The sequence below is a fragment of the Balearica regulorum genome, chromosome 1, assembly GCF_011004875.1.
Source record: "Balearica regulorum gibbericeps isolate bBalReg1 chromosome 1, bBalReg1.pri, whole genome shotgun sequence".
Lineage (NCBI taxonomy): Eukaryota > Metazoa > Chordata > Aves > Gruiformes > Gruidae > Balearica > Balearica regulorum.
The window spans coordinates 4,791,107-4,812,672 of record NC_046184.1 but is presented as its reverse complement, the minus strand read 5'-3'; the positions used below and the strand labels follow the sequence as shown (position 1 = coordinate 4,812,672).

The 21,566-nt window shown below is 42.2% G+C and overlaps 1 protein-coding gene across 3 annotated transcripts in view; it reads left to right on the top strand.

Moving 5' to 3' along the window:
* SFMBT2 (Scm like with four mbt domains 2) overlaps nt 1-21,566 on the top strand; it is a 115,306-nt gene that overhangs the window by 42,216 nt on the left and 51,524 nt on the right. For 2 of the 3 annotated variants that reach the window (XM_075760773.1, XM_075760693.1), the window contains exons 5-7: nt 10,205-10,293; nt 13,475-13,721; nt 19,945-20,042. In XM_075760773.1, the coding sequence (XP_075616888.1) occupies nt 10,205-10,293; nt 13,475-13,721; nt 19,945-20,042 (434 nt within the window). The remainder of the gene's footprint in view (nt 1-10,204; nt 10,294-13,474; nt 13,722-19,944; nt 20,043-21,566) is intronic. The other variant, XM_075760858.1, reaches the window with a different exon arrangement.

Sequence of the window (21,566 nt, the reverse complement as noted above, 5' to 3'; positions counted from 1 at the left end):
CAAGTGGCTGCTCTTCCCAGTTCATGGTGGTGTAATGGGGCTGTTTCTGTTGTTTGGTACCTAGCCTGGATGACAAGGTTTCAGAATTGTGTTCCAGGTGAAATTAATGTAAAAACACTTTAAAAAAAAAAATAAAAATAGGGTTGCGCCTGGTAAATGCCCTGAAAAGTTGCACGCTTCATCCTTGAATACCATCCTATTGAGGCTAGATGGCTGCAGGTGACTTGTAGTTATGTTGAGGGACCAGCTGAATGAATTGGTTGCATCCCTGCAAGGCCAAGGGTGGGAAGAGATGAGTTTCCCTCACCTCTCGCCTGTGTCATGCTCTCCCTGCTCCCCAGTTTCTGTCCTCCCAAGGGAGAGCAGTTCTGCATCTCGGTGGTCCCTGGTTGCGTGGTGCCACTTGCACTTGCATGAAGTCTTCTTACAGCAAAGGGATGTGACAAGTGCAAATAGAGCTGATAAATTTGCTGCTGTTCTTTATCTACATAATCTAATTGCAATTGGTAGATAATGCCACCGAGATAGAGCAGAGCTGCTTCCCATTGTCAACACACTTCTCCTTTTTATCGCTTTTTTTTTTTTTAAATTTTAAATAATCCAGTGCAAGTAGACTATTGACTTTCACTGAAGGGAAGTGATTAATCACAGTACTTATGAGTAGATCATTTACTGCAGCTTGCATGCAGGATGGGTACCTGAGGCTGTTGTACTCAGTCAATCAAGGCAGGCTAATATGGGTTAATGGCACACAGGTCATCATGCTGTTGGGATTTATTAGGCAAATTTCTCTTCTCATCTTGGGCAGTTTAACTTGTAAGCAGAAAGCCATAGCAGTGGGCTCGCGAGAAGAGCGTGGTGGTTTCCATAATGTTGTGTTCGGAGCAAAGACAGCTGAACCTACTGCGAGGAGGTACCTCAGCAGTTGCTGGTGGTGACCCTCCTGCCAGTTATTTCTTGCTAGGCAAAGTGTCTTGTTAGGCTTCCTGAGCTGCAGTGAGCTAGTGGAGAGGGTTGCTGCAGGATCTTGCATCATTCAAAAAAAAAAAACCAAACCCCAAACTTCAGTGTAATAGCATCACCTGGCTGCACATACACACACAAACACACACTTTTCTCCCACAGCATCCCACATCCACCTTCTTCCACCTGTAGTTCCCACAGCTGGGTTGGAGTAAGGCCAGAGTAAGCTTCAAGAAAAGAAAAGCAACTCCCAAACCACCCGCTGCTTTTTTATTGTTAAAAAGATAACAGTTAATTGAGGACTAGAGAAACCCGAGGGGAATAGTGTGTATGTCTGTGAAGGACTCAAAGGATGTTAGGAAGTAAAGCCTCCTGTGGACAGTGAGACAAATTTTTGCATGTGAACTTGCTTGTTTTGATCGAGAGAATATAAGTGGATCATTTCTGGAAACCTTGAATGGCAGCAGGAAGGATAACAGTCACGTTATACTGAAATTCATTGCATAGAAAAAACTATAAGGGAATAATTCTGCAGGTGAGAACCTAAAGCATGTGTTCATGCCTTTCTTTGTCTTTGCTTTAGTTTTCTAATCAAGGGGTGCTCTTTGCGTACAGATTTGGGTATGCAAGGATTAAAGTCTGTGCATTGGCCCTTTCTTGGGTCGTCATGACCCTACAAAGTGCAGCATGGGTAGTCTTCTCTTAGGGATGGGATCAGGGTGTTGTAGGTAGCCTGAAAAACCAGAGCACACCAGGTATTTTGAAGAAAATTAAAAAATCATACAGAATATTCTTACTGTATGAAGTAGCTCATGTGGGCTAAACAAGCAACATTAATTTGAAGTTTACACATTTTCAGTTTTACTTATAAAAATATATATAGTAATAAATAAATAAAAATTAAAAAATATATAATAAAAATATTAGACCTAGCAGATCAATTGATAGCTTAAAGCGGCATCTTCTATCAGTGTACAAGAGCTACACATTCTCCTACAGATATCACACTTCCTTCTAACGTCTATTTATTAGCCTGTTATAAATTCATATGAATGGAACCACAATGTACTGCTGACTCCAGGAATGTATTTTGAGCACATGTATTCTTTGATGCACAGTTGCTTATAACTTCTGGTTTTCATGAAAATCCCTTATATATAATATTTTCTTTGAAGGCTTTCCATATTTAAGACAGATGTGTAGAAGGTGATGCCTGAGCTCTGAAGTTGATATCTCCTGATATTTATGGCTGCATCATTAGGAAATCAGATCAACAGCTTTTGATGCACATTTTTTTCCTTTTTTTTACACTGCATTTTCATTACTTTGCAATCCAATTCAAACCACAGAACTCAGCTGATGTGAGAACAGAAGAATGTTTCAAGTAAGAAAGTCATTTGAAAGTGTCTCCAGCCACATTTGACTTTTTCCAGGGAGCACACAAAAGAATCCAAACCAAACATTTTCCTAGAAAATGCCATCAAATCACTACGTAACTTTAAAATTTAATTTTGATTTATTTTATTTTGGAAATGTTTAATGGGGGATCTTGTACTAGGCTTTGTAGGGTATGCGGCAGTTTGTTCCCTGCCCTGAAGGACTTGGGGATGGTTCAAAAGCAGCGTAGACACAGCCTGAGCCCTTTCCTTTGGGGTGCAGGGGGACCCTGGAGCAGGGACAGCGCTCACCGCCCCATCCCATTTCTGCATCCAGTCTGGTTCACAAGGACGTATATAGTTCAGCAAGCTGAATGAAAATGTTTGGATTCAACCGTTTTCTGTCAAAATGCTGTTTTATCAAAATGGAAATATTTTGTGAGAACATGTCAGTTTTGACAAATTGTTTTGATGGGTGAAGTCTAAACAAATTGTTTCAGCATTCTATGTTATTTTGATATAAAGCCATCTCATTTTGACTCTATCGTTTAGACCTTTATAACATAGTTGTAACGTTTATATATTAAGACTTTTATAACATATAAATATTGCATCAAATCTGTGACTTGAAAAATAAAATCACAATATTACAAGGTTTCTATATTTTTGCAATATGCTATTTACCTCTTTAAAGACTGCGTATCTTATATATATAAAATATCTATATATAAACTTTTGAACATAATTACTTGTTTAGAATTTTTTTTTGAGATCCTGATATTTTAGTTTATTTCATAATGGAGTGACAAGAATTGAGCAGGTCCTGTCCAGCTATAATTCCTCTTTCTTAACGATTTTTGTTCATTCCAATCCTAGGAAGGAGTTAAATTTTTAATAATAAGAATAAATGCCACAATGAGAGTGTTGTCACTTAGCAGATTTATCCCAAAGATTTTAAACCATTTTATAAAGCTGGTTAAGATGCTGTTCCTCGCTTCCCATGTGATAAAATTAAAACGCTGTTGTTTAGAGGTCAATGGGGTCCAGTGGGGATTCTCCAGTAGAGGAGTTGACAGGTTGCTGGTGATCCTGGGTTATTAAAAAAAAAAAGAAAACACCCAACATGGAAAACACTTTTTCTAATGAATTTTTTTTTTTACACTTTTTCTAATGATTTTTTTTTTTTTAAAGGACAAAAATGAACATAATTTGACATAATTACTTGTCCTGGGCTGTGTTACTGATGGCAGCAGCTCAGGTCCTCTCAGATGGGCTAGTGGTAGGTTTTCCTCTTGCCTGTAAGTTTGTACTCAGCGTGCTCAAATGGTAGGCAGATAGATGGGCATAGATATTCAGTCGTGCATTATGTATTATTTTGTATTATCGTGCCTTAATTTGAAGTAATGGCACACTACTTGCTTGATGATCTCTGGTGGCTGGAAGCATGGTCTTGGCCCACTCAACCTCCTTTTCTGCTTCTTATGCCTTCCTTTGTGGCTGGGAAGGGCAAGGGTATCCATGGAGTATGTAATGGTGTTTCTGAGGAGTAGCTTGTTTACGTGCCAGAACCCACTAACGTATTTGTTCTACTGTCAGTTTATTTTACTGAATGCGGCAGATCAAGTTTCTGAGTCTTGCTTTTGTCAGTTGAGGGAGTGGTTTGGGGAAAAAAGAAGTCATAAAAAGGCCAAAAAAAAGAGTGCATGTTCTTTCTATTGTCTTTTCAGTCTTTCAGATTTCAAGTTTTTTCCTGTGCTTTGCAGTATACTGTTCTTGGGGGGGGCGGGGGGGGGGAAGAAAAGAAAATGAAGATTTTCATATAAAGCCACGACCCTGGGAGAAGTGGCTTTAAGAAAAACAGCAACTACTAGGAGACTAGATAAAATCCCAAGAGTTGGTAATGTGATAATAGTATCTCATATTCATTGAATGGAGCGCCTGTGACTCCGTGCTTTCATGGGACTGTAAATGTTCTTTTAATCTCTTATTTCTCTAGAGAGACAGATAAATCTGAGCCCATTATATGCTGCGGCTGAGGCAGGGCACAAAGATTTACAGGATCGCTAGGGCAGCCGGTTGTGCACCGGGAATGAAGCCGCTGTCCTGGGTCTCAGGGACACGGTTAGTGGGATTACAGGGGATGCGGTGATGCAGGTTGTGCGGCGCTCTGGCATTTTCTCACCGCTGTTTGCATGGCTTTCATGGTCAGCACGCACAGTGCGAAGGGGAAAAGGCTGGTTTTGAGGAGCTGATGGTGAAAACCTGGTGCACGGTGAACGATGCTAATGGTACTTTGCACTTCAACCAGTGACCAGGTTGCAGCAGTCCCTGTCCTCAGCTGCTGCTGCAGTGGCCAAGTCTGTAGCAGTCAGGTCCAGCCACAGCCCGGAGTCGTTTGCTTGGGAAAATGAGATGAATGAGTAAAAGTGAGAAAATGGCAGAGTCTCAAAAGGGGAGAGAGGAATGGGAGTCAGAGAGGCTGGGGGCAGGGTGAATCGAGTAGAGAAAGAAGTGGGAAGAATTATTGTTTGAGGGATATTGGGTGCAATCTGTTTTTTGATGGAGTTCAGCCCTGTGGAAGGGGAGCTCAGTTTTATAACCTGTACCATCACTTCTGTGGAAATAAATAGAGTCTTAATGTAGAAAGGTCCTTTTTCTTTCTAATTTAAGAATCTGCTGTAATATCTGCCAAACTAGAAGCTGCTCTCTGAAATTAATATTTTTCATTGAAGGAGGCAGAGGAAGGCTTTGCATCTTCCTGCGGGACATGCAAAGGTAATGTGCTGCAAAGACTGCAGTGGAGCAGGGATACTTGGTTTTTACTTTTCCAGGTGTGGATAATTTCACCGAGGTCTATTAGGAGGAGGCAAAGCCTTGGCTCAGCCTCAACCAGCCCAGCCCGGTGCTGAGTCTGGGAGTTGGTGCACCACAACAACTGCTCCTCAGGAACTGGGGAGAGCAATGTGGGATTTTTCTCAGGTCTTTCTGCGGTGATCTAGATCCAGATGATTTTTCCTCTCTGTGCATTTAGTCCTGCATGAATGCAGTCTGGAGCAGAGCAGTTGGCTCTACGATGGACACACCTTGGCCCAACAACGTGCAGATCTGGCCTCTGCTTTGGGCTGCTTTGCTCTAAGGCAGGTGATTCTGTGGCATTTTTATGGCAGGAAGATGCTTCAAAGCCTTTGGCCTTGGAGCTGCAGAGGTGTGAAAACAACCACCCACGCCAGCTCCAAGATGAACTGAACCCAATCCAAAGGAAACAGGCACATCTGCGTACACAAGCTGCAACTCCAAAAGGGGCTGTGGTGTTGCCTGCTAAACCTGGAAAGAAAAGCAGTTACAAGAGCATTGGCGTTTTGGGAGCATCAGTTTGCGCGATGCATGCCTTGTGTTTGGGTTGTACTGTGTCTAATATGGTGCAAGCTCTGACCGATGCTTTTTCCATGGTGAGAGTGTTGCTAATGCCTGTCTCCTCTCTGGATTATTTAGTGTTTAATCATTCAGTTCAGCTCACACTGTGCCCTTTGCATCGGTGGGATCACTAAACTGAGTCTTTTTTTCTGCTACCATGTCTCTGCTTCTCTTGAATCATTTCCTCTCACTGTAATAAATTGGATGTCAGTTTACCCCCAGGGTCTCAGACCATTGCAGAGTGTCCTGTTGGTCACTTCTCTGCACAGCAGAGACCATGCAGGACCACAGGACTGGTGCTAAGATGGGTGTGTTGCTCATAGCAATATTGGGACTCTTGATCAAGCTGTGACGTTGCAGAGCATCAAAGCCTCATGCTCTAGAGGACCAATCAGTGGGATTATGTTACTGTTCTAGTCAAGCAAGCCATCACTGCTTAGGGTATAATTTCCAAAGTAGCCCCAATATAACTGGAATATCTCAAAAGCTTTCTGGTCATTGGGCCTGTTTGGAGCCCCATTGTGTAGGTGACAGTCCCTTTTGACAGTACCATCTTCACAGATGAGCTTTACCTGGTGAGGGAAGGGTTGGTGTGCAAAGGGACAGGTTGCTGTCGGTAGTTATCCTTGTTTGGAGAGGACTTTATGCATTGGTAAAAGTCTTCCAGTTTTGTCAGCTCCCTGGATTGTGAAGAATTAGGGATGTTTCTTCCTATGCCATCCAGGCAGAAGTACCAGGGACTTTCTTACTATGAAGATTTCTTACCGCCTTTTGAATCTGTGCAGCTCAGTAAGAGCTAGGGTGGCATGAATTAGGGTGAGATTAATCATGTGCTTGTAGATTACTGCTTGTGCCCATCACACTTTGTGGTTGGAGGGGGCTTGTTACAGTATTTCCATTTGAAGAATGAAGGACGCATTTTGTTCTCTGTGACTTTTGTCTTTTGCAGAAGGACCTACCTCCCTGCAAGAAATGGTTCCCTTTAAAAGGTTTTGATGAGGAAGTTTATTTCTTGTGTCTGTCCCCTGCCTCCCACGGCACCACAGATGTTAGACAAGATCCTGGAGGTGCATTCAGCTTGACAGGTTCTGGGTGGGGGAAGTTCACAGAGGTCTTACGGGAAGATGGATCCATTGAAAGGGAGAGAAAATATGGATATCTGAGCCCCATGGACCACTCCTGACTCACTGAAGTTATTTAAGGAAGGAAAAATTTTTTTGAAAGTAGCAACACTAGTGGAGCTTAGGTTCCTGTGGAACAGGATCCTTTGTCCTGTCCACCTTCCCATCCCACCAGTTGGGCAGCCAGGTGCAGATGGGCTCTAAAAGCAGAGTTCTTCCAACCTGTCTGCAGTAGGAGAGGTTTGGTTGGGTCTTTTCCTGTAGCTAACAAGCAAACATGTGAATTAGTGGTTGAAAATCAGTGCTTCAATTCACAGGTGCTGAGTCTGATATACCAGAGAAGCACCAGCATTTCCTGGGATGGATGCTCAGGTTGGGCACCCATGCATTACACTGCCAGCTATTCTCATTTACCCAGCGGATTTTCCTTTGTTTGATTATTCTTGTTTTACATTTTGCTTGGTCCTCAGAGGCTTTTGCAGATATTGCGATGATTCAGATTCACTTCGTTACTACAAAAAATTAATATTTGCATTGTAATGATTTGAACCATAATACTGAGGAGCCTGGTTGTGCTCTACAGGCACAGAAAAAAGTGCAAATTCCTGTTCCTAAAACTTCCAGTGCAATCTGTTAACTCCCAGAAGTTTCCAGAGTACCTTCATCTATACCACAAAAGAAGAATAAAATAAAGCCAGATATTAGATTTGTTGGGGGAGGATAGCTCTGAAACTATCACAGAAACTGGGAGTAGCATGTTTTTTCAACTGAGTCTGTTTAGTCTGAAAACAAAGGTCACCTTGGCACTTTTGGATTTTGGAAGCCCATAATCCAGATTTGAATGTGGAGAGGGGCCCCATCTTATTTAGGTGTCAAAAAGCTGTGAGGTGCAAGTCTTTTGAAAAGGACAAGGGATTTTTTTTTTTTTTTTAGAGGCATTAGAAGGGGGACTGACTGACAGACAGCAAGATCTGTAAATTGGGCACTGTTAAGACATGTCAAATCGGGCATCTGGAAATGGAAGCCCCTGAAATCTGTTGTCAACTTTGAAAATCGTATTTCCCCCCCTCCTCTCCTGCCAGCTTTGAAAGTTCGAACAGTGTTCTTTTTATCACATTTGTCACTCCTTAGTAGTGAAGCTCTGGCATTCAAAATCTGGCTGACAACTTTGTGGGTATGAGCCAAACTGAAGTTCAACTTGCACCTTTCTCTGATGCACCCAGTGCTGTTCGCAGCGAGAGGCAGAAGTCTGAACTAGAGGGACTCCAGTCCCGTTCATTATGGCAATTACTGTCTTCTCGCTGATGACAAAATTAAGCTTGTTTTCTTTATCCTGATGTAGATGGACAGGACCTGTTGAGGTGTACACAACAGGAACGTTGAGAAAGAAAGTGCCATGTATAAACCATTTCTTCTCAGGCTATTCCTTCATCTTAAATAATGTAAAGGTCATAAATCTGGAAATCATGTAGAATTAGTGCTGCAAAAGACTTACAGCATTTCCAGGCTAGCTTAGGTTTTATTTTATAGAGGCTCATGTCCAGCACTTTAAAGTTTGCTAATTTAAAATACATTTAAATGCACTTTCAAAGCAATTTAGATCTATAAACTGAATTTATAGTTCAAGTGACACTGAGAGAACTGGCTTTTGGGGAAGGAGCACAACTCAGAAATGAGGTCTGATGTACAGTCTGCTGGGCATGGCTTCTGTCTTTGTCTGTGGCCAGCTGTATGGATTACATAAGGTTTGTATAAACTGAGTATGGGCCAGAGTCCAAGTGTGCCAAGCAGCCACGCGGGAAGCAAGCCCAGCCACGAGCACGTTTTGTGGCAATGCCATATAACTGTCCTTGGGCAAACCCACTGCTCCCTCTTTGCGTTTCTTTAAAGCAGTGTTTGGCAGCAGATGGCTTGAGGATGTGTTTTGAGAGGGCTCAGGTTTGGTCTCCTTGTCTGGAGGTAATGGTGGCAATATTTCTGCTGACATTGCTGCTTGCGTTTGCAGTCTGAAGTCCTGCTCTACCTACTGAGATTGCACCTTCTCAGAGGTTCCACAGCTCAGGTTCTGCATTGTCAAGGCATGGCAGTAGCTGACGCCCATCTCTGGGAAGGGCTGAGAAGTCACTGTCACTGAGCTTTAAAAACATTTAGAAATCCCACCCTGATTTGTGTGAAAGCACAAAGTGCTTAAGACTGAATTGTTCTTGTTTGGGTAATGTGGTATTTCCCTAAAATGTGGAGCAAAGGACTCCGTTTCCTTTGAGCAAAACTTGAGGGCTGCTATCATTTAATTATTTTGGACCTACACTGGTTAATTACAGCCCTTCCTGGCCTCCCCCGTGGGGTAATGATCTTCAAACCATGTATGCAGTTGTTTATTCAGAGGAAATGTTGCAATTTACAAATACTTGAGATTTTTCCCGTCTATAGGTGTTGCTGTGTTAGCAACATAACTATAATATTGTTGGTAGTCTAACATATAAGTAAGATTTTTGGGGAGAGAAAAATGTTTCTGATGTAATTTAATTCCCATTTACAGGCAGGTAGAATTAAAGTCTGGTTCCTGAGTTTCTGATGGGAAATGCACAATGTGCTCGAAGAGGCATCTGAATCTCTGAAGCTGAGATTTGCTGAATTGCTTTTTGGTGCCCAACCTTTAGTGATTTCAACAAGAATTGAACCAGAATTTGAATCCCAGGGGCAACATTTATACGTTTCAGTTCAAATCTTAGCAACTGTGTGGATACAGATCCCTAAAGTAGCACATGCTAACAGTGTTTATCTCAGCAATTATTCAAACTTTTTTTTTTTTTTTAATTAAATAGATGTTCTTGATAAATTTTTACAAGTGTATTGACTAGGTAGGTGACATACGATGTCCTCAGGGTTGATTTTTGTGCTTTGTGGGGGCAAGCACCTGGAGTTTCTGTTGTCCTGTTGAGGAACTGAAAGTTTGCACAGCTTATTTTTCTCTGAGGTCGTTAGTGAACATACAAAGGGACTTTATAAGCCTACATGGTAAGCAGGAAACAAGCGGTTACACAAGTGGTGGCCAGTTTTGAATGGGAGGGATGGAGATGATAAGCTACGTGGTGGTAAATCACTGTCACCAACTACAGTGGAACACCACCTTCCCTTATTTTGGGAAGTCTGTGTGCAGAGGTTGCTCAAGGAACTGGACAACAAACCGGATTTTCTCCTGGTCTGTATTGCAATTGTATATGACACTTAGAGCTGGTAAAGCCCGCGGAGGTGTCTCTAAAATACATGTGGCAAGTCCATTGCAGTCTGCTGTGCTAAGTATTTCTTTTCTTTGCTCCCCCTCCCCAGCAATCAAAGAGAAATACATGGACTGGACGGAGTTTCTCATACATGATTTGACCGGCGCCCGGACTGCACCTGCAAATTTACTGGAAGGCGTATGTATTAGATTGCACTTCCAATCTGATGTGGTGTCGCGGTGTGCATGCTGCAGCAGTGGTTGCACTCCTAACATGTAGGGCTGTCTGCTTGCAACGTCTTTGTACTGGCAGCAGGGTCTGATCCAGCGCTGGCCAAAAGTTGGTGGCAACGTTGCCTTGACTCTGCTGGTTCTGCATCTGACCTGGTGATGGGTAGTTTGTTTTTCCTTGAGGCTGGAGGGTAGTGCTTAGAAAGTTGGGTACTCAGAAAAAGGCTGGGTGGTGAAGGAGACCATGGAAGGAGTCTGTAGGAAGGACACAGGCCTTCAGTGCCCCGTTAGATCCATCAAACTGGTGACCTGAGCTTTCAGGTGAGCACACAGGTTGGAGAGGGGGTTTAGTAGGTTGATGGGGAGCACTATCAGGTTTATGTGTATATGGAGGTAGCTCCGCCAAGGGCATTCCTTCCACCTAAACACAGCAGTCAAATTTAGCAGGGAAGTTCAGTGACGTGGCCCCAGTTGTTGGTAGTCAGGAGAGAAGAAGGGGTTGGTTTTTTTTTTAGATGCATGCATATGGCCAAGAGCCCAGTTGGTGCAGCATATCCACAGGGTAGCTTGCATCTGGGGCACCCTCAGCTTGCCTTGAGATCTTGGACAAAAATCCTGCAGATTCACCTTGAAACTCTGGGAGCAGGGCACCTTCTCCATTGGGACCTGCCCTGCTCTGCTGTGGATGCCGTGCAGGTGTTTGGAGAGGAGACAGCCCATCCTATAGGAGATAATTCTCTCTTCCCCTCTGTATTTAGGCTGCGAGTGAAGGCATACAGGCAGTTTACCTTTGTGTAAGTGCTCGTATTGGCTTTTTGTAAGCAAGTGTGTGTCCAGACACCATTTTTGGTCATTTTGTCCCTGGTCACTCCCACCAGCCACAACTGTATCTTTTTTCCACATGCCTGTGCAGTACGAGCTATCTGGAGGGAGAATTAATAGTGTACCATTAGGGATTTTTTGCCCCTCAATCTGTTAGCCAAACAGCCCTTGTATGCCTAAAATAATGCACGTCCTCAGGTCTGCTGCGTCCCTGTTCTGGACCACTCCTCGTCGGTACATGCAAAAAGCTGGTGGTGTCCAACACCCATCTCTGGTGTACGCCAATGCCGTTGCAAACCTCTCCATTCCCTTCCCGCAGGTAGAGAAAAAAGGCAGCCCCAGGCAGAAATGCAGAGAGAAAACATTGTGTTGGCTTGAAACAGTTTCTGACCCTTTTCTGGTGTTTTATGTAATATATGTGCTTAGTGCTGTCTGTGTCGTGCAATGTATGTAACCCCCTGTCGACAGATTTGCTGTTCGTGAGTGCTGCAGATTGTTGTTATACTGTTAAATCAATATGTAGTGATACTTTTTTTTTTTAACATGCTAGCTATGCATATAAAGAGTTCTTGCGTTATGGTAAATGTTAATATTTCATGCAAGCCAATTATTAATCTTAGCCATTCAGTTCTCAGGGGTAAGTGACAACCCATTGGCTTAAAATTCAGCACACAAATCAGAGAAGCAATATTCGCTTTTAAACAGCCAGGCATTTATTATAATAAGTTAAATCATTACACCATTGTTTCATATTAAAGAATGTTTTGTTGCAACAAAGCAGTTGTATGAGAGGAAAAAACTCCATTACAGTAGATTTCTATTATATTATTAACTTCTGACACTGCATTTTGCCATGAAATAATATTTGAAGAGATTATACAGGTGCTTGTAGTTTATACAATAGAAGAGTGGTTTATCAGGGCAAATATATTGTTCTGAGAAATATCTATTAATCATAGAGCTGGTTAAAACTGTACATGTGATATGATTATAGATAATTTTAATTCAATTTTTTACCAAATTCTCATTCTGTTGCCTGCATTTTTGGCTTGAGAGATGTAGTCAAAATCAGCTGCATCTCAAAATTTTGAGTACTTTCAAAATTCAGTGTGAAAGAGAACTTTTTTGAAAAATAAGGATTTTTTCTCTCTTTTTTTTTCCTATCCACCCCTAGAAAGAACCATCCTGGACTTACTCTGATTTACAGAATTAATATTTTAAAAAAATACTGCGAAAGGTTTATATTGTTTAATTAAGTAGAAGTGGGGCAAACACACAGGAAAAAAGAACTCCTTGTTTTTAATATATTTTGCCTGTGCTTAGCATCTCGTTTGGGAACCAATGCTCCCAACTCTTGGGTTGTTTTTTAGTGCTGCTCTTAAAGCCCTGGAATCGAGAAATTGCATAAGAATCAGAAGTTGCATTTTTTTTTTTTTTTTTTTTTAAAAAGAAGATATCTAACTGTTACGTTAGTGGAGAAAAGCTTGACAACACAGAGATGTTCACAAAACAATTCACTGAGATGTTCACTGAGCCCCAAAGGTATCATTCTGCAAAGCATCTCATGGTTTTTTAATGCCTGTGGTTGGCAGCTTTGCAGGTGTAAAGTTAAGCACATGTGTAAATGGTTGCAAAACTGGGATCACAGAAAATACTGTATGTAAGCAAATAAACTCATTTACTGGAGTTTCTTGAGGGTGGTGGCTTGATCCAGCAAATCCTGTGTGCCTTGGGCTTTGATCCCAAGGCCACTTAAGCTGGTGGGAACTTGCCATTGGCTTTGGGCTTTGGAGTAACCACCACAGACGCTTGCATCCATGGCAGTAGGGAATAATTTGCTCTACGTGCCAGTAGGAATAATATAAAGTCTTTGGTGGGAAAGATCAGTGCACAGAGGGCAATTTCAGGGTCATGCCCGAAGTAGTTGCCTTTTAGGTAAAATGCCTAAATGCCATTGTCCAGTCCTATGATTGGTTCTTATCAGCTGCAATCAATGAGAATTTGGTTTGAAATCCTCCAGTATAACTGGGCTTTGAGTTGTTCAGGAGCATCTTAAGTGGATGTGCCTTATGAGCTGTTCCACCTTTTGTTATTCTTTTTTGTTGTTGTTGATGATGTCGGTTGAGAAATTAGCACAACTGTTGTTTTCTGTTTTACTTCTGAATTTGCACTTGGAAGACATTGGGTAAAATAGAAGTAGAACAGACTGTTTGCTGATCGCTTGGATGATGGTGTGAAAAACAAAAATAATCTTCTGCTGTCATCTGTTTCCTTGAGAAGTCTTCAAATAAAGTTTAAAATAAGGAGTTTTGCTTCTATTCAAACAGCCTCTGCGAGGAAAAAACCCTGTAGACCTCATTACAGTTGATTCCTTAATAGAGCTGCAGGATTCCCAGAATCCCTTTCAGTACTGGATAGTTAGTGTGGTTGAAAATGTTGGAGGAAGATTACGCCTTCGCTATGTGGGATTGGAGGAGACTGAATCCTATGACCAGTGGTTGTTTTACTTGGATTGCAGACTTCGACCAGTCGGTTGGTGTCAAGAGAATAAATACAGAATGGACCCACCTGCAGGTAAAGAGCCTCCTAAAAATACTATCTCCCTTTCTGACGTTTACTGATGTTTTGAGATACTTGTGCAATCCATTTCTTCTCCAGCATTCACATTGCTTTGCCAGTAGTTTCTAGCTGTAACACGGATGGCATGTGAGAGTCACCTAACTTAGGTTCAAAATGGGTCAGGTAAACTGTATTAAATATATTTAATAAATTCAGTTCAGCTTAGCTCACTCCTGGAAGGAAGCAGTGTCCAATAAAAGCAGTTTTGTGCCATTTTCCACCAAGAAGCAGAGCTGATGGAGATAGTCCAAGGATGTGCTTGCTTGCCCAGCCCTTTTCAGTTGTGTTTCAGTGGCCTGGTCTTCTTGGCCATAATGTGGGCATCCTGGTGGAGGCCTCACTGAGAGCCATTCTTCGCCTGTCCAGATCAAGTCCTAGGTGACACCTCTCAGCATATACTAGGCTCCATTTGCTTTCCCCTTACCCAAAGACCTCTTACCCATTTGTGTTTCCCTGGCCACACACATTTCGATTGGGTAGCAGTAGATGTCCATGAAATTGCCCAGGGTTGAAGGAAGTGCTTTGGGACCCTCATGGTCCTTCTAACACAGATTTTTCATATTCTGCTGTAACATCGCTGTGCAGCTGCCAAGTGAGACCTGCCTGTGTGTAACCAATCACAAAGTGCAGTGAGAGTGCTGGGTTTGTCTGCCTGTTCATTTCAACATGCCCATTCAGGAGTTACGGGATGTCTATTGCTAGAAGCTAAGAAAATACTCCTTTAAGTAAGGGTAGATGAGATCTTACAGATTTAAAAGACCACAAATTTTATCTGCATTTTCTCCAAGGGAGTGAAGTCTTTGCAAGTCTGTCAGACCAGATTCAACATCAGGAGATTGCAGCTTGGAGAAGAAACTCTCTAGAGTTGAGTTTAATGTTCAAACCAGCTTGGAAGGAAAGAGATAGGGGGCTGCAGTTAAGCAAGTCTGAGGTCAGAAACTGGAAGTCACACACCCAGGGGCAGGAGAAATTGAAGTGACAGGAGCCAGGCAGAAGAGTCAGGCGCAAGCAGGTTGGGCCAGGAGGCTGGGCAAGAGCAGAGTTTAGGGGTCAGCTGGAATCAGACTCCAGGCAGTGGGACTGGGTTTGGCAGAAGGAGCAGGATCAAACCAGCAGGGCAAGGAGGAGTGCAAGGCTGAGTGTAGGGGAAAACTAAGGATTACTAAGGCTTAGCAGGCAAGATGAGGTCTAGGGACCACAGCACACAGCAGAGGCTCAGGGCTGCTTGCAGCCTCCTGGAGAAATGCTTGCAGAGGCATTCACTGGCAGGTTGAATGGGACTGGCTTTGGAGATGTGTTTCCATCCAGGCTATACCCCATTACAGCAGGGGAAGACTGGGAGGGCGAATTATTTCCATTGCATCAATAATATTGGTCAAAACTTTGTGAAAGTTTCTAGGCTATTGGGTTTCACTCTACTCAGGGTGTTTGGCTCTGATTTGGCTGAGTCGATTGAGTCAAGTTGGTTGATTTGACTTCTCTTGGAGTTAGGGATCTTGGTAAACGTGACAGCTTAGGCTAGTGCATGCATGATCGTCTTTGGGGCAGAAAGTGTGCGGCATCTGTTTTTTTTTCATAAAGTTCTGACTTGTACTTGAGGCTGCGAAGCTGTTTGCCAAGTCCTGTGGAGCCTGGCCCCCATTTGCTAGCTGTTTACATCTCCAAGCTGGATGCCCCAGGACTACCATTTCCCTTCAGAGGTGAGGTGCTTTCTTGGTTAATGCACAGGTTTTGGCCCAGCAGACCTATTCCACCTTTTCCTGTGTAGGTGAACAGCTTGTCCAGGTCCATGCCTCATTTTCCTCCTGCTGTGGGTGAAGTTTTCCCATGGGTGTCAAATGATAGGAGAAAGGTAGCCCTCCTTTGGGTAGGTATTTCTGTTGTGACTTCTCTCCATCACACCTGACACAGAGCGGTTACCCCAATACATGCAATTGTCATGTTCACAAGTCTGTCTGGGTCTTGGGTCTAACTTGGGGCCTTGAATGCTTTTTGGGAAGCGTGTTTTTCTTCACTGATAGGTAGGAATCAATGTTCCCCATCACTTCTAAATTAGATGTGAATGCTGGAGAGCATGAATATCACTCACTCTGTTATTTCACAGAGTATTTGTGTTGCAGAGAAACAGTTTTTCATTGACTGGCTTTGAACCCTCTTGGCCTGTATAGGTTTAGTGAATCAATACAGAAATGGCCCGAACAAGATTTGTGCTTCCTCTTTGTTTATTCCATTCTCTTTCTACTCTTTCCTCCTTTTATCCAGTTGTGCTTCCTTTTCTATGAATTCCCTCCCCTGCCTTTTTTTTTTCTTTTCATTTTTTCAGTTGTCTCTAGACTTGTTATTGGACTCTCTCTTTGCTGAAGTTGCTTATGTTTCTTCTCCCCTCTCCTTGATTTAACTGCTTTTAAAGAATTAAAATTCTTTCTCTTGTTCTTGTCTGTCTTCATCTGATATCTGTATCATCTCCTTGGCATTTCTCTGGTCGTTCACTTTTTAGTGAACATTGTTATTAATGAATTCAATGCCCCAGGTCTTCTTCCTGACTTCCATTGATTTAAATGAGTGGTCATTACATCTCCTAAAGTTGTGTCTCATAGGAGTTTGCTGAGAAAAGACCCTTTGGGTCTGAACCCTTCCATTTTCTCACAAGTCTTCTTCTGAACACTGCACCCGAGGGTCTGTCTTTGATCCCTCCTTCTGGTCTACCCAGTTGTTGGGCTTTGCGCTCTGGGGACTAGTCAGTCAGAAATGGGAATCTGATGCGTTTCTGGGGACAGGAATGCTTGGTTGTTCCACTTCTGACGTAGTGGACTATATCAGCCATTTAATGTCTACCTAACATCAACATGTTCATAAAACACAATGGATGAAAAGAATGTATGAGACAGTTATGATATTGCATGAACCCAGAGGAAAAAGAGGGAAGAAGCCAAGTGGCTGGTCCTAGGGCATCTGTTTCAAATTAAAGAGTCTGTAAAAGAAATCTGGGAGCAAGCAGGCAGGCAAGCAGTAGTGAGTTGTCAGGATGAGATGCTGGCAGCAGAGAGCTCTAAAGAAATTCAGGGATGAAGCTACTAAACCAAGAACTGTCAAAGGATGTAATTCCCCAGGCCAGGAGAATGTGCCAAGGACACATCTGTGCCTGCTTCCTTCCTTCCAAGTGACTTCTGTAGTAAATAGGAGTTGGACTAGAAAGACGTTTGTTGTGTGAAAAGACCTAGTATGGACCTTCTTAGGAAAGAGAGTCTGTGGGCAGTATGTTGGCTTTTTACACATCAGGGATTAAATTCACCTGCCATAGTGTAGGCATCAAAAAGACAGTTCAGCGTGAGCTATTGCTTTCTCTTTATCATCGATGGAGAAAAAGGGATGCCTAACACATGTCTAACATAGGTCAGATGAAATGACATCTTCATAAGCCTGTTTTTTCCACTCGGGGCAGTTGAAAGCAAGGACTACAGACCTGATTGTCTAACTTGAACATCTGAAGCCAGTTGAGGTGATTCCCTGATTGATAGCAGGAACATCCTTAGACTGTATATCAAAGCTGTTATGAATCTCCTCTGAATAGATGCTGAGGACATGCAGTTCCTCCCAAATCGGGCTGTGTGTTTATTTGCTATGAAATGAAGATGTTCAGCTGCACGGTGGTTCTGCAGGTTCTCTGGGACCTGCCAAGTTGGGTTTCACCTTGCACAGCAGTTTGAGGTCAGTCTTTCAAGATGCAGAGCACCTCATATAAAGGAGATCCCATGGATCCAAGAACCGTATTTTGGGTGGACATGTCTCTTTTCTGAAGTCATCCACATCCTAGCACCCACTTAAGGTACAAGAATGTGCAAGAGGGTCCTTAGGAAATACCATCCTGGCTGTCTTCTTTAAATGGCAGCTTTCAGGGACTTTGTATGTCTCGCAAGCCCTTTTAACTGAGGCAAAGGGGTCATAGTGTGTTTTTCCCCTCAGATGTATATCTGAATCCAAAATAAGCCTCCTTGCTAGTGCAAATTGGCACAGGCTGCTTGACACAGAGCCACTGATGGTCTTGCGTCGACTGCATATGCAGGAAGAGATCGTCTCATTTTATGTTACTTTCTATTTAAAGACAAATTGGCAGTCATTTTAATTGCTCACTCCTTGTTAACCTAAATACAAATTGACACAGTACACTTTGTTCAATTACCTGCAACCCTATCACTTAAATGAAATGCTTTATGCTCTTTTAACCGTGCGATTTAGTGTCCATATACTTGCCAGCATAAGCTAGCTGCCACTAATTAAATGCGCATATGATATTGCTTGCTGGTTATTGAAACCATTGGAGTTGTCTTTTGTCTCTGGAAGTTTTTTGTCCAAAGCAGTTGCTGCTTGATTTCACTGATTTTGGGCAAAGTCTCCCAAAATGCCTCTTTCTTCTTTTTTTCTGTGCATCACTATCATCATGGTAGAAAATGAGGGTCTATTTTCAGTTTGCCCTGTCTGGGGAGCAGGGGAGCATCCAGGAGGGTTTTCCAAAACTCAAGACGTTTTGTTAGTTGAAACAACGGGCTGGCTGGAGCTTGGGGCAAAATCATGTTGTATCAAGTATTTCCCTGCTTGGCAAAAAAAAAGAAAGGAACAAGGCGAGTTGTTTCCTTCCCTGCACTTCAAGCCAACCAGAGCTTCTGCAAGTGAGGGAGAACTGGAGCAACAGGGCTATAAAATAATGAACAATTAGATAAAGAGTGCACTTCTTAACACTTGTGACTGCTGCACGTGTTGTAAACAAAGACTTGTAATGCATGTTCCCATTAATAACCAGACAGTTGAGGAATTAAAAATACAGCCCTGAAAGGTTAACATTTCCCTTTAAGTGTGTTGAAATTCATATGCATATCCTTGATGTCTGTTCTGAAGTAGCGAGGTTTGATATAGTGGAAGTATAAATACATCCACTTCCAGTGAGTGATTCTGCAAATCCTATTTTGATAAGGTCTTAAATCTGTTGAGATCAGAGCATAAAATTCTCTTGTACCGTCGGTGCTAGGTGAAAACAGTGCTTGCCAATTCCTTTTTTTATACATATTTTTATTTCCTCCTTCAGAATTGTAAGATACAGCAGTAAATCTTTGCTAGCTAGTAAATATATACGGTTATTAGATGTACGGAATTTAAATGCAAATTGGGCCAAATTGAACTGTGATGTAAGTACGTGAGGCCAAACTGACAAAAGAAAAGCTTCACCCTGTTCACTCCTTATCAAGGTTCAAGTTTATTACTGAGTAAATGTTCATTTCCATTTTAATAATTGTTGCAATCTATCTACCTATCTTGTCTCTTTAAGACCTTGATACGAGTGTTCTGCAATAACTTGTTATGTGCAGGATAACAATATGTTTTCTAGGGCAGAAGTAAATCCAATATAATGTTCTTCATCATAGTATTGTTTCCTACATTGTTTCCTTTGATGATTCATAGGCATTTCACTGCACTGAACCATAAAGGGCTTGTTACTATAATAATTTAATAATATTAAACCTATTTAAAGAAACTCACTGAAAGCAATGTGAATCTGCACAAAGATGTTGCCTAAAACTATAATGATGAAAATTCATAAGCTTAAGTCTTTGAATTGCTGTGATAGTCTGGTTTGAGTGTGGTACCAACAAACAGGTCTGGGTAGAGATCGAGCCGAAATGTTCCTTTGCACACCTACCCACTGTAAAAAAAATCCCAACCCTGCAATTAAAAAAAAAAAAAAAAAAAAAAAAGACTTTCAAATGAACAGAAGCCTTGGTAAAGGTATTTCTGATTTTGTTCAAATATAACTAACATTGGCTGAAGACCTGAGGCTCCTCAAACTGGAAAACATCAGGAATTTTGAGAATTGAAAATCAAAGAGAGTTTTTGTTATTTTCAAGTAATGAGATAGTACGGTTCTCGTTTCTACAACAAAAAATGAAGGATGTGTATTTTTCTGAGTTTTACTCCAGGATATAAAACACAATCTTCTTCAAACATGCCCCTGCTAGTTGCTTTTGTGTTGAATTTATCCATGCTGTACAGCTTGGAATATACACGCTGTTCATTTCACTTGTACTACTCATTTTTATGACATAGGAACTTAAGTCTTTCAAAAATGTTTGTTCCCCAAACAGTCACCTCTTGATTTTGTTGTTTTTTTTTGTTGTCATCGCTTTAGATATCTATTCTCTGAAGACTATATCTGAGTGGAAATGCGCTCTGGAAAAATCCCTTAATGATGCAGCAAATTTTCCTCTTCCAATGGAAGTGTTCAAGGTAAAAGATACACATTTTTCTTTCACTTACAGAATCTGCGATGAATAAATATCATGCGGTGTTTAGCAGCTTATGTTAAACTTTTGCAGGAAAGGCCGTTGCTCTAATAATCACCGTGAAAGGTCACAAGTGAGATGTTTGTATAAAATGAGGTTTTGCTTTTGTGCGGACTTTCTATTCTGAGAACTGATTTCTTGCAGTCAGTGTTTTATAGGGACTAGGGGTGATCAGCACTGATTTCTCCAACATTATTTTTAGCATGTCTTATTCTGTTAGACCTGTGCAAAGGCATCATGTACAACCGTGAGATTGTAAGGCTATTAATATGAAAGTTGACATAAGACGGACAGCTTTCTGTGAGCCTTGCACCAAAATTTTCATCTCATCACGAGCCACAAGTCAGAGATACCTCCTTCATGGACCGATAGTGGAAGTGGGAGATAATTTTGCTCCCACATCTCTTTTTTTTCTTTTCCCTCACCCTGGTTTTTAATAGTTAGAGATGTGCTTCAGCCCTGAGGCACCAGCTTTAATTTCCCGTCCAAATCTGCACTGCTATTAATCATGACGGCTCCAGATAATCCTGATTTCTGGCCGTGCCCGTCTGGTTTCTAACAGTTACGTCCTCGCTGCGGTGCAATGGGCAGCGTGGCCATGGGAGCGAGAGGATGCTCGGGGAGGTGCGTGCCCTGTCTTTGGTGCTGTCTCCAGTGTCACTTCCTGCTTAGGCACCTGGGGGACCATGATGCCCTCCTCACCACCATTCCTCGCTCATCCAGCCTGAGGACCCTCTGGGTTCCTTCCCTGCCCATAAGCAAAATTAGACTAGTACACCCCAAAACACCCATACAGTTGGAAGAGGCACCCACCATGCCCCATCCTGACTGGCATGCCACAAAACCCCGGTGCCACCTTCACCGTTTCTACAGGGACGTGCCAGCAGCTTCCCATGAGGAGTCCAGGCTCCTCACTCAGCTGAGAAAGACTTGAATTAGCAACATTAATTTGGGAATACTTTGCTAATGGCCCATGTGGTGGCTCATTTGCTTGCAATGTGAAAGCTCTGCTAGGCTGGGAGAAGTGGGAAGATTGGTGCGTTGGCTTTCGGCACAAACGTGGGTTTGAGAAGCCCTGTGTTGTTATGGGAGTGGCGTGCAGAGAGTTTTGATTCTCTGCCATTTATTTCATACAACGCTTCAATCCGCCAACTCTATTAAAGTTTGCATTTGCAGTTTCAAGATCAAAAATACATTGTGTGGGGCAGGGATTAAATCACAATAGGGAATGCCTAATGTGTAAATTTTATTCCTGTCTATATGAAAGAGTGAAGAATGTTTCTGATGAGGCTCATAAAACATCCTTCTTTTTTAGAAAAGTTTATAACTAACAGCTGTGTAGCTGCCTCTTCTCAGCATGCCAGACTTATACCCACTTATTTTAATTATTGCATGAAGGTCATAAATTTAAATTCAGCAAATCCAAGTTGCTGTGCCATGCGGTTGGAGCTTGCAAAGATGTTCCTCT